Source organism: Nyctereutes procyonoides, unplaced genomic scaffold (genome assembly GCF_905146905.1).
Source record: "Nyctereutes procyonoides isolate TBG_1078 unplaced genomic scaffold, NYPRO_anot_genome, whole genome shotgun sequence".
Classification (NCBI taxonomy): domain Eukaryota; kingdom Metazoa; phylum Chordata; class Mammalia; order Carnivora; family Canidae; genus Nyctereutes; species Nyctereutes procyonoides.
Window position 1 is genome coordinate 23,793,619 of NW_026575142.1, and position 17,309 is coordinate 23,810,927.

General features: G+C 39.7%; 1 protein-coding gene across 2 annotated transcripts in view; it reads left to right on the forward strand.

The window, feature by feature from the left end:
- Positions 1-17,309, forward strand: part of DPP4 (dipeptidyl peptidase 4) — an 80,308-nt gene that overhangs the window by 26,272 nt on the left and 36,727 nt on the right. For both annotated transcript variants that reach the window (XM_055308123.1, XM_055308124.1), the window contains exons 5-10: positions 354-434; positions 6,911-6,963; positions 7,077-7,149; positions 8,254-8,374; positions 12,368-12,528; positions 14,019-14,131. In XM_055308123.1, the coding sequence (XP_055164098.1) occupies positions 354-434; positions 6,911-6,963; positions 7,077-7,149; positions 8,254-8,374; positions 12,368-12,528; positions 14,019-14,131 (602 nt within the window). The remainder of the gene's footprint in view (positions 1-353; positions 435-6,910; positions 6,964-7,076; positions 7,150-8,253; positions 8,375-12,367; positions 12,529-14,018; positions 14,132-17,309) is intronic.

Genomic DNA, 17,309 nt, shown 5'->3' on the forward strand with positions numbered 1-17,309 from the left:
TACCCTATACTGTACTCAGGTTACGCCTAACCTCTGGATCATCTTAATACGCATGCCCTTTCTGACACCTGCTTTGTTGCTCTTCCCCCTACCAGGAAACTTCTCTCTCTCTTCCTGATCTCTACCCTCACAGTAGTCTTTCCTGGGTTAGAAAGAATTCTTCCTTCCCTGGTTCTCAAATTCTGATCACCATATATCCTCCATTGTGGTCATTTGTGGGGGGGAATGTGCCATTTCTGGGAGTTCCCGTGGCATAAGCCACATGTCGAACCCTACCCTGTACATAGTAAGTGCTCAATAATGATCGCTAAATGAAATTGTTCAATTGTTCTTTTTTTCCACTTGCTTGACAGGAAGAATTTGAACACTCTATAAATGATTATTCAGTGTCTCCTGATGGACAGTTTATTCTCTTAGAGTACAACTATGTGAAGGTAAAAGAAATGCTATCTTACTATGACATTTAAGGAATCTTATGAGTAGGTTATTTTATAACTGATTTCAAGTCCACAAATATCTAAGATTGACACTCAAGTACAAGTGACTCTTAACAACGGAACAACAGAGGGTTGAAGGAGGGGTGTGGGTGGGGGATGGGCTAGGTGGCTGATGGGTATTGAGGAGGGCACTTGTGATGGGCAGTGGGTGTTATATGTAGGTGATGAATCACGGTTTTCTACTCTGGGAACCAATATTACACTCTATGCTAACTAACAAAATGTAAACTAAAAAAAAAAAAAAGATTGACACCTAAATAATATCGTAGGCACTAAAAGCTCCTTAAGGAAAAATAGCTTATTCTCATTCATAAAAGATAAGTCCAACACCTGAAGTTCATTTTTAGTGTTTTCAAATACTAAGAAGTATGAGTAATACCCTTTAGATACTGAAAGCATAAGATAATACAAGAGAACTTATAATTTAAAGGCAAGCTTACAAAAAAATAGAAAACAAAAGCAAGCTTACATGTACAACTTACACAGCCAGCAACACAATACCTGATTTCCTTTGTCTCAGCTTTACATAAAGTAAAACTCTCAATGAGTATTTATTTTAAAAAGAGTTATCAGAAAGGGAGACAGAACATAAAGACTCCTAACTCTGGGAAACGAACTAGGGGTGGTGTAAGGGGAGGAGGGCGGGGGGTGGTGGTGAATGGGTGACGGGCACTGAGTGGGGGCGCTTGATGGGATGAGCACTGGGTGTTATTCTGTATGTTGGTAAATTGAACACCAATGAAAAATAAATTTATTAAAAAAATAATAATAAATAAAAAATAAAAAGAGATATCTTTCCTATCCCCCAGAAGAGACTTTGCAAATGGACTCAGACCACCTTGCAGTCTTTGGGTCCCACCATATACAAACCATTCTAAAGGGGGAACCTCAGCCCAACATCAGATTCCCCCCCTCAGGAAAGCTTAACCACATATCCTCTTCATGTTTAGGCTGGCTGCAAACTGCCGGGAGCTAACTGTAGCTTTTTAGTTATTCCTGGATTTGACAACAGTTGTCAAGTATAGGAAGTTTTGAAACTTGTAGGAAAGATTAAAGACCTGTAGGGATATTCTGCATTGAAAACAAATTATAAAGCTGGGGATCCCCACCTCTGCCTTTTTATTCTAGAATAAATAATAAATACTGAGGAGCCTTATCTCACACCCCAGCACTTCTATACTCAGGCCAAGAAAACCATCTCCTACTTCATTTCCCATTGTGATATGGTGATTTTCAATCATAATATTTACCCTGGACTCACTGTGTCCAGCTCCATTTCCTGGACATGGAAGATTCTCTGACTCTGTTCTACTAAACCTATCAGCTAGGAGCCAATCAGAATCTGAGGCCAACTTTAACACATCTGTTCCCAATTAATGGATTGTTTAATTCAGTGGTTTTTATTGCTGTCCATAGATTAAAAAATCACTTGAGTAGCCTTTAAAAATTCCCAGTGGCCAGGTCCAATCCCCAGATTAGTAAATTACAGCCTCTGGAGTGAAGCTGACATCATTTTTTTAAATGGGCAGATTATTTGAATGAGCAACCAGGGTCGAGAACCATTGAATAACAATTGCCCATGTTAAGAACAAATATATAAAGACTATGAGGTTAAGGTAGACATAGAAGAGTAAAAACCAGCTCGATTTACTATTTGGCCAAGGTCAATAAGCCCCATGTGGTGTATACTAGTGGTTGTATTTCACCGCGGACCTTAGTTGGACAACCCGCACTGGTAATTCGTATTTGTTGGGTCACCGGAGTTTACATGTGCAGTTAGCTGCTTTTGCTGCTTACTTGCTATTCCCTTCATCCCAGGGCCATCATGCTTTTCAGGCAGTACCTACAGTGCTCCTTTTAAAACCTAAGTTAGATTATGTCATGCCTATGCTTAAGCTCTCATGATCAGTGGTTTCCCGTCACTTTCAGAATAAAACACAAACTCTAACCGCAGCATCTTCAGAAGCCTGTGTGATTGGACCTCAGTTCCACCCTTGCTAATCCATCATCTCTTAGTCTCTCTGGACTCAACATGCTTGGCCTGTGCTTCTCAGCCCTGCCTGAACCTTGCAATCAATCACCTATGGAGGTTTTTAAAAATAGAGATGTCTGCAACCTACCCCACATCAACTATTTTAGCACCGTGTCGGGCAGGGCCCAGGCCTGGGTAGTTTTAAGGGCTTCCGGTGATTCAGTGATCTAAAGAAGCTTTAAGGGCACCACTCTTCAGTTTTCTCAAGCCTCATTCATTCCCATCTAAGGGCTGAAGTACTTGCCATTGCTTCCTCCTGGAACCTTCCTCTCTTGATTATCATACAGTGTTCCCTTTTTAGTAATTCAGGTCCAGGCTTTCTTGGATTGCATTACCTAACTTTGCCGCCTGCCACTCTGCTCTCCCATAGTCCACCATTCACTCTCTATCACATTAGCCTATTTTCTTCTCTTCGTACCTTTGATTGCAGAACACCAAATTATAAGATGAGTGAAAGTAGAACACTCTGTCTTCTATTTTACTTCTCAGACTATCCAGTAGAATTTTCTGTACAGCATAAATGTGCAACTCATAATTTCTACTTGTTGCTTAATGCTCCAGAATTAATCATAGTTGCATCATTTATCACATGCTGATATTATTCCAGTTGACTAATCAAGTCTCAATAAACCTATCCAAAATCTTTTCAAAAGAAAAGTCTAGTTCTATTCTATTTCTTTGGAAGTCTACTGTGAAATATTCTTTAGATTCTACTCTATGGCTTCTCCATGACAGAGTTACTGCTTACAGAAAGAACAATATTACTTCTAGATTGTGGCTACAAACAAGTAAGGGAGCAAGTGAGTGAAAACATAAATAAATAAGTACTATGCAGCCTGGTATGGATGTTCCCCCAGCATCTCCATTCACTGCTGAATGCCCCAGAGATAGTAGTTGCATCAACTATGACATGTTCACAATATTCTAGGGCTCTGCTCAGCACTTCACTTGCATCCTCATGAACTTTTCATGAGATCATTGCTGATATTAGCCCCATTTTCCTAAAGAGAAAAATTGAAGCTTAGAAAGAAACTTGCCTGCTATTACATGGTAGAGACTTGTCTTGCTCCATTTGAGCTGCTACAACAGAGTACCATAGACTGGGTGGGTTAATAACAAATTTATTTCTCATAGCTCTGGAAGCTTGAGAAAGAAGCCCAAGGTCAAGGTGCTAGCAAACTCAGCGTCTGGTGACATCCCGCTTCATGGAACATAGTTGAACATCTTCCTCATGTCCTCAACTGGAGGAAGGAACATGGAATATTTTTGATGTCTCTTTTATAAAGGAATTAATCTCACTCATGAGGGCCCCACCCTCATGAGCTAGTTCCCTCCCAAAGACCCCACATCCAATATCATCACATTGGGGATTAGGATTTTAACATATGAATGGTAGAGGGCCAGCAACAAACATTCAGTGAATAGCCAGTCTTGAATCCAGGTTAGAAGACTCCAAAGCTTGTGCTCTTAAACATAATCTTTCCTAACTTTGTGCTTCAACGTCTCTCTGCTGTGATGCCTTTTTAACCCCATCTCTGGTGACAGTTCTTTGCTATTTAGACTCAGTCTAGCAATCAACTTTTCCATCAGCCTTGCTAACCTCCCTAAGGCCTAACTTATGATCTCTACCTCTCCCCACTTATCTCTGTTATATATGTCTTGTGATTCTTTTCTTGTATTTATTTGTCCAAATCCCCATTCAACTATGAACTCCTCAAGGAGAGTAAGCCTGTCTCATCCAGTAATGCCTGACCGAGGATAGTTCCCAAAGTTTATAACCTAAATAGATGGATGAGTCTCTTTCAAAAGATGAAGTGAACATTCCAAACATTTTGGGTTTCCTTTCACAACTCATGATGGAGCTGTCATCCCAAGTGATCTCAAACCTTCTTAAACCTCTTAATATTTTTAGCCTGTAACATACCTTTTGGCTCTTACAAGTAGAGCATTCAGAGGTTTCCCAGAAACGAGAATGGATTGCTTCAAAATAATCCAGGATTTAAAAAAAAAAAATGTATGACTTGCAAAAAGTAGAGACTTAATACATAATTGTTGACATGAGAGGATAGGAGGGTGATAAATGACAAATGAGAAATACTCTTCAAGATTAGAACCTCTGGCTTGTGTCTCAGTTCTGTCGTTACACAAATTGGTTACCCTTGGGCTACCCATTTCGTCTGCTTCACTTTCATAAGTAAAATTTTATTTTTATGTTAGTTTGGTTTATTTCTTGAACATAGACTATGTGGCTTGCACTAGACAAGTCCCCAGAGTTTTAAAGATGAATAAGAAACAATTTCTTACATCTAGGAATATAGTGGGGAATACAGACATAAAAACATAATTTCTTTTAAAGTATATTTAATGTATGAATGCATCCACATGTAAACATAATTTTTTATAAATAAAATCTGTATATATGTGTATATATTATGTATTTATGTATTGAATTTATATATATTATACTTATATATATATAATCTTCAAGTCCTTTCTTTTTTCCTTTTTTTTTTTTACCTTTCCCTAGGTATCACATGTTTAGAACCTAGGATATATATTCCATATTTTATATTTTCGCCCTTATTCAAATAATTGTATGATGATGGATATTCTTTTAGTCACTGCTTATTCTATAAAAAATAAAATCCTGTTTTCCATACTTTTCTGCAAATTGCATTTCTCACTCAATGATACCAAATTGAACTTTTTCCAAGTTATCTGGCATAGCTCTAATTCATTTATTTCTGAACTAATACACTTAATTTTTTTTAGAACAGCTTTAGATTTATGGAATATGAGTAGAAAATTCAGAGTTCCCATGCTCTCCTTCATCACCCCCCCACCTCCCAGTTTCCCCAGTCATTAATATTTTGCATTAGTATGGAATGTTTGTTACAACTGATGAGCCATTATTGATACATTATTACTAATTAAGTCCATAGTTTACATAAGGGTTCATTCTTTATGTTGTACATTCTATGGGTTTTGGCAAATCCATGATGTATAATGACGTGTATCCACCATTCCAGTATCATACAGAATATTTTCACTGTCCTAAGAATTCTCTGTGCTCCCACTCTTCATCCTCCCTTCCTCCAAGCCTCTAGCAACAACTGATCTTTTGACCACCTCCGTAATTTTGCCTTTTCCAGAATGGTTGGAATTATACAATATGTAGCCTTCTCAGATTGGCTTCTCTCACTTAGCAATATGCATGTGAGGTGCCTCCGTGTCTTTTTGTAATGTAATAGCTCATTTCTTTTCATTGCTAAATAATATTCCAATGTCTGAATGGACCACAGTTTGTGTACCTATCACCTATGAAAGGACATCTTGGTTCTTCTAAGTTTTGGCAATCATGAATAAAACTAAAAATTTGTGTGGAGGGTTTCTGTATATGTGTAAGTTTTTAGTTCATTTAGTTAAATAACAAGGAGTTTGCTGGTAAAGTTATTTAGATTTGGAGCTTGCTTTGTACAAATGTTTTTATTTATTGATTCAATGTGGTTTTTAGATATAAAACTACACAGATTTTCCATTTTTTCTTGTCTCGGTTTTGATAACTTCTTTTCCAAGAAATTTATCCCATTTTTAACTTTTGAATTTATCGGCAAAACAACATTTACAATAGAGTCTTAAAACCTTTTAATCCTATTTTAATCTCATTTTTCTTTTCTGATATTGGTCATTCATACTTCCCCCCCACACCCACTCTTAATGTATTAGCAATTTTATTCATCTTTTCAAGGGATCCATTTTGGGCTTTGTTAATTTTTCTCTATTGTGCATTTTCTGTTTGATTACTGCTCTTTTACTTTTATTATTTCTTTGGATTTGGTTTGCTTTTCATTTTTTAGATTCTTGAGATGGCTGTTTAAAATATAGATAATATATATTTTAATGTTAATATATATTGCCAGGTGGCTTTCAAAAAATCTGTAACACTTTATACTTTCATAATCAAAGTAGGAAAGTAAGTATTTCTCCACATTACCTTTTAAATATTTTGTCAGGGAGATGGTTGAAAAGTAAAAATTTGTGTTTTCATAGATTGGTGGACTTAACATACTATGGTAAATGCTAGGAGTAATGTCTGCCATGAAGCAGCACATCAGCCCACTGTGATCCTGAGAAGTTTCCTTGGCAGGAGTAATGCCAGACCTAGGTTACAGATGAAGTCCAGAGGATTTTATGCTAGATGGTCTCTAAGACTCTCTTCCTAATTCCAAAATTCTGAGGATTAAGATAAGAATTACAAGATATGATAAAATTCGAAAATTATACAGTGTTCTCTTACTTTACATCTCATCTTGTGCTCCTATAGCAAGTGGCTGAACTATCAAGAATCACAGAAGCCTGAAATATCTGTTTTCTTTTATAGCAATGGAGGCATTCTTACACAGCTTCATACGACATTTATGACTTAAAGAAAAGGTCAGTAACTTCCTTATAAAATCTATTAAGATTTTTTAGTGTAATAATATTTTTTTAAAAATCCCACTGTGATGTATTCATTTGGTAATGTTTCTTTTTATCTTTTTTTTCAGGCAGCTGATAACAGCAGAAAAAATTCCAAACAACACACAGTGGATCACATGGTCACCAGAGGGTCATAAATTGGTTAGTAAGTCTCTTCCATTGTTGGAAAAAAATAATGGCCCAAAGCTCTCACATGCAGAAGCTACATAATCTGATACAGAGCAGACACTTAGGAAGCAAATGCTTGACTATCAAAGATAGTGTTATTGATTGCCTAAAATAGCATTTTACTGGTATAACACAGTAAAATACAATTCCTGAAAGTTTCTGAATTGTTTACTTACTGGAAAAAATGCCCATTCAACTCCTAAATTCTAATTTCTGTTGTATTCAGTTTGTTGTTGTTGTTTGCTTGCTTGTTTGTTTTTGAGGCCTATACCTGCTTCCTGCTAGTTCTGTGACCTTCTCTGTGTCACTGTAGATATACCTTCATGTCCTATAGTGCTAGGAGAATGTCAGAAGTACCAAAGAATCTAAACAGGAAGATAGGCTGACCATTTGCAGAAGCAATTCTGTGCAATTCTGTGATGTTGAGTGCAACATCAACTGCCCTCCCTCAACTCACCACCCCCAGAACACAATGTGAAGCACACATTATCCTGTAGAAGTGGTCAGGCTCTTGGGTCTTCTTATACACTCTAGCATCCAAATAGTAGTGTTTGTGAGCTGCTTCTTTTTAATATATTGAGTGTCTTTGGAATTATTTGGGGGTTATAGCATGTACACTTATAATTTTAAAAATGTGAAGGCGGGGGCACCTGGTTCAGTCTGTTAAGTGTCTGCCTTCAGCTCAGGTCATGATCTCAGGGTCCTGGGATAAAGCCCTGCATCAGATTCCTGCATCAGACTCCCTGCTCATTGGGGACTCTGCTTCCCCCACATCCTTCCACTGCTCCCCATCATTGTGCTCTGTTTCTCTTTCAAATAAATAAAATCTTTAAGATAAATAACTAAGTTAATTAATTAATTAATTAATTAAATGTCGGGGGGTAGTAAATGATTCTTTATCGTGCACAAATTGAATAACCCAAGGCAATCATTACATTTGCATATTTGTATTATTTGCATTATTGCATTATTTGAGGATAAAAATATCTATCTATTGCAGATAGATATTTTTTAACTCCAGGATAAGATATGTTATACCAGGTTATTACTTATCACTCTGTTTTTTAATATTTCTAGGCATACGTTTGGAACAATGATGTTTATGTTAAAAATGAACCAAATACATCAAGTCAGAGAATCACATGGAACGGGAAGGAAAATGTAATATACAATGGAATAACTGACTGGGTTTATGAAGGTAGAGACTTTAAAGCTTTTTCAAATTAGAAAATCTGTAAGTTAAAACAAAACAAAACAAAACATTTCTTTTAAAATGGAGAAATTCAATGGCATTCAAAATAAGTTGCATTTTTAAAAATATCATCAAATTTCTTTAGCACTCATAATACCAGGTGTCTCACCAACAAGGATTTGCCAGCGGTAACCTGTTTCGCCTGTGTCCTCATTGTCTCTCAATGCCCCTATTGTCTTCCGGCTCCTCCTACAAAGGGCCTTTCTGTGTAGGTAGCTTTTCTGCTTTACTGGGCATAAAAGCTTGGAGATTAACATCAGATGTTCCTTTAGCTGGGCCTACCTAACCCAGAGCTACTAAGGAAAGCTAAATACTCCCACAGCATTCCAAGAGCTGACAAAATGTTGTCTGGAGGTTGGGGAATAGAGGAGGAAGAAAGCATCTGTTTTACAGAGGATTTGTGTTCATTTTAACTTGGACAAATCATAATTTCCTGTTTTTAAAGAAGGAATAAATAATTAGAAAGGCTATAGGGGGAAAAATCGGTAAAAAAGAAAAAAAGAACTAAAAATATTAAAGAGGATTAGTCTCTATTTTAGGATAGAGTTTTAGAAAATATTAGAAAAACATCTTTCATGCCTATCGTTGCCAAGGTAAAAGGCCTTTTGAGGCTTTTCCAGACTGTTCGCAAGGTTGCCTAAAGCTTATTAAGTACTCATCCTTATTTCATCCTCTTATTTCTTCCTTGTAGTTAAAAAAAAAAATAGTTTTTCTTCATGACTGAATTTTGGTTCTTACCCAATTCAAGTCAAGTTCAATTAAATGGCTAACATTATAACAGCAGCAACAACAACAACAAAAATCACTTTAAAAGAAGATAAATCCCCGGGGCCCAGAAATAACTTCTAATGAAATTTACTAGCACTAGTCACTTAGCAATTGAAAGCCTTCTTTAACATTTATTGGACAGCACAGCACAACCTGCAGAGTCCCCAAAGTGAACTGGATTTATTTGAAGCCTCTTCCCAAAGCTGCAAATCCCTCCTTCCTTGAAACATCTGAATGTCTCTAAGATAAGGACACACCTAATACTATGAGCCCTTTCTAAGGTAGATAATAGCTGGAAAGATCTCAGTTTGCATGTTGATGACAAAAGGAAGAATGGCTTCCCAGTTCCAATGTGGGCCTGTCTCTAAAAAACAGGACTTTGGTTCCTATGGAGAAGTCCCTATAATTGGTTTTATATATTTATGAATGATCCATACTTGGAAAGGGCACACTTGTTTCTCTGTATTGGAGATCGATCTTCCCACTGGAGCGTCTCCACTGCAGCCATGAAGACTTGTTCAGGATAAGACTAAAAGAGTACATTTTGAGAATCTGTAGGTTCCTAAGTAAAAGAACAAACAAAGCTGCAAGGTCCACATGGGGCCATGTGTCGTATCATGGAGGGACACTCCCAGAATAGCCTGCCCTCTGGAACTTGTGCCCCTTGCCTCACCCCATGTTCGCAAATGACTTTCTCTCTTAATGTCTCTATGTTTTCCCTTTGTCTTATTTCATGATTTTCTAATTGATTATTACTTTAGTTAGTAAGTGTCTTCTCGTGTAAAAATAATAATATTTTATCTCCTAGTATGAAGTTAATCACATGACATTCACTTTTAAGTATGAGTATAGTTTACCTAGCCCAGAGGTGAGAATGTGTATTCTGAGAGTGAGGATGAAGAGGGATAGAGAAAGAAAGAAGTTTAAAAGATGGAGCACTGCTGACCCTGAGGGTGTGGGTCATTCAGCACAGTTCACACTGAGTGCCAACTACCTATGAGGTGCCATGTCAGATTTTAGAGACACAGAGACAAATGCTATCCACCGCTGCCCTCAGGGAACTCAGGCTGGAGAGAGAGAGACAAAGGTACCAATGGATAATTGTTATAGAGTGAATCCAGATCTATTCAGTGGAGGGCGTTAAGACCAGGGAGTACACAAGGAAGGTCAGAGTGGCTGGAAGGGAGGTATCAGGAGAAGAGGGAGGTTCAGAGAGTGGGGGGAGGGGGTGCCATTGACACTTGTGCTCACAGCCAGCTTTGTATCAGGAAGGACTGGAAACCTGCTCCTCCTTTGTTATGCTCCCTTCTCCCTACTATTCGTTCTCAGGACTTTTGCATTTGACCTGAAGTAGTTTTATGATAGTGGTTTTTTAATACATCATGATGTCGAACAATGTGTTCAGTGCAAATACCCACCAATTCAAAACACAGATACTACCTACTGCCTGCACTTAAAAGCAATTTTAAAAACCATGACTTTGCTGTAATTGTATTCATTGTATGTAGTTGCATCTTGATCTTAGACTAGAACCAATTAGTAGAAGCCATAGGAAGGAGACATCAACTCAGTATCTAAAGATGTTCCCAGTAGAAACCCCTTGACTCCGAGTCACAAGGCCTGTGTCCTTGCCTTGTCTTTGGCAATTCATTCACTCTCCCTAAGCCCCTCAGTTGCCTTCTCTGTAAAATGGGATGTGAATAAAATAGACTCATCTAGGGATCTTTGTGAGGACTAAATTAGATGGTGTTTTATAAATTCTAAATTGCTACATGAATGTAACTTAATGACACAGGCAGAAAACAGATAAAGCTGGAGCAGCCTGCCTGACCCAGTAGGTTTTCTGTTACTAGAAGACCTGAAATAGGCATGGAGGGACATAGAGCATGGAGGTGAGAAGCATGGATTCAAACCAGACAAGTCTGGATTCATTCTTGATTCTATCGGTTATTGGCCATGTGACCCTGGGCAATGACTTACTCTCTTTAAGCCTGCCTGCCTCCTTGCTCACCTGCACAGTGAGCCACTGTGAGGATTACCAGAGATAATACATGTCAGTTGTGTATGGTTTACCACTCATTAAATGGTAGTTGCTCGTCATGATAATTATTATTACATTTTGTTATTATTGTTACTGTTGTTACCATTACTGCCACTCCTGTTACCATTATTTTTATTATTGAAAACAGGCACTTGGAAGAAGCCCCAGGAATCAGAAAAGTGATGGGGACAGATGATTTCCTAACTCTAAGACTCAAGTTTCTGTGCTTTTGCTTTTACCTTTACACGCGCAACAGAATATGAGATTTGTGGATTAAATCCGCATAAAGGACTAGGAGTCTCCATCCAGTCTACCTGAACTCTCCGTGAAAGAGGTTTTGGCATTTTAGGAGCCAGAGATTGGAAGTCCCATGAATAGACTCCATAATAAACATAGGAAAGAACTACATTTGCCAGAGAATGAGAATGAGAATGAGTCCAACAGCGTTCTGGAGAGCAAGACCTTTCCTTTCATTTGCCTCACTCTCTGACCCTCTTCCCCTACCATCACCATCTGCACCAGAGGAGCGAGTTAATCTGCCTGAGTCCTTAGTTTCTAGGCTAAGCCGAGGAGGCGTTTCTCAATAGGGGTCTCATGGAGCTCCTTGTCATTCTAAATTCATCCTTCCCACACCCTGTTTGTGCCAAGCGTAGTAAACTGTGGGCACCATATTAGTTTGATAGTCTGGAGCCACACACCACCCACCAGTACCCTGTGGGCACAGTACAAACTGAGCCCAGTTGGGGAGAGTATGCTGGCATGTTGACTGTTTGAAAATTAGAAAGGAGAATCAGCCCCTTGTGTGAAATTTACTTTTAGTATGTTTTGCGGCATAAATTTAGAGGATTATAAGATAAAGAAAAAAAATGTAGAGCTTATATTAAATATTGTGTGCTAAAATATTCTAAAATGGTCCAACGGGTTACTTATTTTTACAATCCAGATCTATCCTTGAAGATTTTATTTTTATTCATTTGTATTACTCTGAATTTGGAAGCCCAGCAAATGCAAAATGGTTCATTAGTTGAACTCTACTGTAATTACTAAAGCTAATGAGAACAATATTTTGAATGCCAAAGCCAATTTATCAGCTACTTCGTGTAACAGAACAATTTATGTCTTTTTTTCAGAGGAAGTCTTCAGTGCCTACTCTGCTCTGTGGTGGTCTCCAAAAGGCACTTTTTTAGCATATGCCCAATTTAACGACACAGAAGTCCCACTTATTGAATACTCCTTCTACTCTGACGAGTCACTGCAGTACCCAAAGACTGTGCGCATTCCATATCCAAAGGTCTGTGCTCCTATTCACAGAGTGGTTCCGCGATTTGATGGGAAGAGAATGGTTTCATTTTAATCCTTTCCTGCTAATGAAAATATTGTCAGTCTCTCTTCAACAGCTTGCTGTGATTACTCTTGCTGAAGTCAACAGCATCTGGCAATTTTAAAGTATTTTTATTATCCCAGGAAAGAGTGTGATTTAAGGTTTTGTAATTTCTCCAAAAACTTTGAGGAATGACAAGCCGAAAAAGATGGAGAAAAATGCTTTTGAAAGAGGTAGGGGAGGATGAAAATGTTTCAGTGGAGGAAAGGAGAGACTGTCATTGAATCACAAGCTCATCTTATTTGTAGAAGTTGGAATGTGCCCTGGGTGAAGTTGAAAAGCTCAGTTATGTATCAGGTTGGATTGCTAATTAACCGATACGTGACTGGTTTCAGCGGTTCTGGTATAGATTTGGCACTAATGTGAGTTTCACAAGTCCTGCATTTGGGATAATGGTCTCACATCCTGGTTTGCAAGGCTGTTCTCCCCCTCCGGGAGGCATATTTATGAAAATCGAACAGCTTTGTTAAGCAGTGTAAGCCGAGGAAGAGGAGGATTTAGAAGGCAACCAGGACTCTTCACTAGTATCATGGTATTAATGGCCACAGTATCATCTATAGGAAAATCGAATAGTAAATGTTTTCGCTGTAAGTAACTTGGGAAGAGGGAATTTTATTTTTACCAACTCCCTCAATTTGCTACACGAAGAGCTGCCATTTTAGGAAGACAGAGGAAGTTAAAAGAAAAAAAAAGATCAGGGACTAAATATAGAGATGTATTTTCAGTGGAATGTTATTTTTTGAGTGAAACTGGCAAAAAAAAAAAGACCCATAAAATGCTCTCGCTAAAAATATATTATTTCGAACTAATTTGTCAATTGAAGATCTATATGTATTATAAAAAAGTTCTGTAGCTTTCTGTCATCATTTTGACTATAAAGCTCGAACGTGGTAAACGTGAAGTTGGAGCGCAAACGATGGCTTCTTAATTAACGTTATTGGCTCTTGGCTCAGGTGAACTCATCTTCCTGGTGGATTGTGTCTTTGGCTGAACCCGAGGCATTCTTCTAGTTGTCAGCCATTACACTTCTTGTCTTCTGGAGTCAGAGCATATCTGCAAAATAATGAAATTGATTTTTAAAAAGTTTATCCTTGTTCGCACAAAATACATTAAGTTATGACCATTAGTGATTTAAACAGGAGTGCTTTGGGCTGTCAGTACATATGTGTCTGCCTGAACATGAAAAGTTGCATCTCTTGACTCTCTCTTATGTTCATTCTTTCATCAAATTTAACTACATTAAAATTTTAACATGTCTCATTATTATAATTGTATGGGTGTAATGGAGACATTTTCGTACAGTTTTAAACCCGTGCAGTGATGTGATATCTTTATTTTTTTGTCCATATCAATTATATAATTGTTTTTTTGTTTTGTTTTGTTTTGTTTTGTTTTCCTAGGCAGGAGCTATAAATCCAACCGTAAAGCTCTTCGTTGTAAAAACCGACAGTCTCACCTCAGGCACCAATGCAACTTCAGTAGAGATCTCCCCTCCTCCTGATATTTTAACAGGGTAAGAGTCTTGATCAGAATGTGTGGGTTGTACACAGTTTCATGGATCTCATGGAGAACGTTTTAGAAATGAATGGAAGAATCACGGGTAGCATCCCAGGGTGTCCCCCAGGGTCGAAAGCCATTCCTTCCTTCATCAGCCATTCTTTGTCGAGCTTCGATGTCCTCATGCTGGGCAGGGTTCTAGTGATGGGGTCTCACAGTGAATAGAGCCACCACAGTCCCAGGTATCATGAAGCCTACACTTGAGGTGCGGGAGGGAGACAACAACCAGGTAGACAGAGCATCAGCTGGTGACAAAAGTTGTGAAGACAATCAAAACAGAGCAAGGTGAAGGTGATGGTGTGGGGAGGTCAGGGAGGCTCTCTCTAAAGAGATGACCTGTGAGCAGTGACACGAGGCAGAGGGGCAGCTAGCCACCTGAGTAGCTGGATGTTCGGGGTCCAGGCAGAGGAAGAGCAGGTGCAAAGGCCCCGCAGAGAGAATGCCCTGGTGCGTGAGAGGACCTGCGAGGGGCCAGGTGACCAGCGCGGTACAGGTGGAGAGGTGAGTGATGGCAGTGAGGTCAGATCATGGGGGCTGTGCAGGTCCTCGTGAGAATGGGAGAAATTCAGGGAAACTGTTACATTTAGGGATCCTCATGACACCGACATGCCTCAGGATGTCACTTGCCTAAGTAATCACTGGTGGTCTGAAATTCAGCCGCCGTGCACCCTCAGCCCCCCGTGTTTTCCTGTAAAGATAACCATGGTACCGCATGCAATTTATGGCCGTAAGTTGCTTTCTGTTCATTTCTGTTCATTATGTTGGTTTTCTTGTTGCTTTTAAATGACGGCTAGTATATACTGAGCGCTCGCTATGTGCCAGACACAGGGCATTCCCGCAAGCTTTATTGTATTAATCTTTAAAGTAACTCCAACAACTATAATTATATGCCTCTTTTACATACCAGGAAATGAGGCCTAGAAGTTAAGAAAATGACCAAGTCGGAGTCTGTATTCAAACCTGCCTTTCTGACTTAGAAGAAAGAGCTTATAAATGCTCTGCTGGGTGTCTCCCTCTGTCTGAATTCAGCCCCTGCCCTCAGGTTCCTGAAGTTATTATCAGAGCCACATGGAAGCATCCTTCTCAGGATTGATTTACCACATCAGGCAGGCTGTAGGCTCTGCTCTGTCATTATTAATTCATTGATCTGATTAGAAATAACTATATTCAGCCATTCATTTGGAGGAAAAAATCAATTATCAGTAAATTAATTTTTTTTTTCCTGAGTTTGCCCAATGGTATGAAAATTTACCTGAAGATTCTAGAATCTGCTGTTTGGCCCCCATCCAGTCATCTCTTCTATCAACATTGATTGAGCACCCACTATTTACATAACAAATGTTCATAGGGCCGAGCTTCTGTCTTTCTAGCACTTATGACCAAGCAGAGGATATAACATATTCCAATAAATGACTCCAAAAGCAAATACTCCAGAGGGGTAGACAGAAGGCCAGAGATATTCCAAGGAGAGGAAATGGGTTTCCCATGACCCCAGGGATCAAAGAAAGCATCCTAGGGAATGTGTGGATTGAACAGGAAGGATTCCACAGGGCACCACTGGGGTGGGGGGTGGCAGGGGGTGAAGGGGAAGGTCACCCACAGGTGGGAAAGTACAGGGCTGTCCAGGGAAAGAGCAGGAGGGCCTGGTGTGACCTCTTAGTCTACAACCGACATCTGTCCGCAGGGAGGATGAGCCACAAGCCCTTGCTCTGAAAAACATTAGATCTGGAAGGGGCTTCAGACATTACTCATGGTTTACAAACTTTTTCAAGGACCCAGAAGCCTTGGTTTCCAGTGAGGTATGGCACAGGAGTGCAGTACCCGAAGCCAAGCAGATTACTGCTCAGATGGCAGGCATAGGCCTTGTCTCCCCTGCTTCCCCCAGGAGTCAGAATATTAGACAGAACCTGCAGGGGTTCCAGAACACGCTGAGAACACACTGGGACACAGAAGAGCTGAGGCTCAGAGAGGGAGACTCGTTTGCTCAAGGTCGCACAGCAAGTTAGCATGGAAGCTGGGAGCAGGGACAGATGCCTGGCCCTGACAGGCCAGACTCGCTCAAAAATGGGGTTTCATGTGTTGAGTGTTTCCTGTGGGCAGGGACCATGCTTGATGCTCCGCTCACATCTCATTTGACACACTGCCTACCGTGTCATTGTCATGGCCATTTCCCAAGGCTTCATCTGTGGGGTCTTCCCCCCCCCCCAAATTCGAAACCTCATTCCAGGAGCTGACCTCAGGAAATGTGTGCAAGTCTAAGGAATTAGTTTTTGCCCCCTAGGAATGAATCATTAAGTCATTGTTTGTAGTTCTTTATGCTGCATTCCTGGTGAGGACGGCTTCACTCACTGGGGATATTTTGTGTGAGACATATTTTACTGAGGAATCATTTCTGGAAATGCCTCAGGAATGTGTTATAGAGGGAATCATAAATCCAGCTCTGGTCTCCATTAACACCAGCAAGGCCACAGCTTATCTAAAACCAGGCTCTAGGTCCTTTCTGGGGAAAATGTTCTAGCAAGTGGTGATGCCCCATTTTCTGGCCTCATGCTAACATCCAGCAGGACCAGGTTAATCCCGGCAAGTTGCGCCTCTTAGCAAACTGCCCAGCACCCTCTGCCGTGTTTCCCAGCAATCCGCTAGTTCCTGGAGTGTAGGAGCGCCTGGAGTGTAGCCCTAGGGGAGCGGGCACGTCTCTTCTCTTCTCTGCCCCTGCACTCATCACTCATTTTCCCTTGAGGCCATATCCTTGGGTCACAGAACTTCTAGCAGGTGAAATTCTACCAGAGACAGGGAGCCTCCCTGCTGCGCTCACTGATTTAGAGGTCAAGTGGATTAGATTCCTTAGGCTGTTTGGTGGTATTCATGACTCCTAATGGGAATTTGCAAGCTCAAAATCTTTGAGAGAAAACAACATATACCTCCTACTGCTTTATTTAGAGCTCAGTTTCCCATTGCTGGATTAAAGTAAGAAGGTTCTACAGGTAGGGGCCCATCTTATAGGAGTATCTCCAGTGCCTCTCAGGGGGCCTGGGACACAGCAAATGCCCAATGAATATTTGTAGAATAAATGAATAAGCTCATGCGTAGATAAGTGACGTATGTTATGTATGTGAGTTTATGTGTGGGGAATC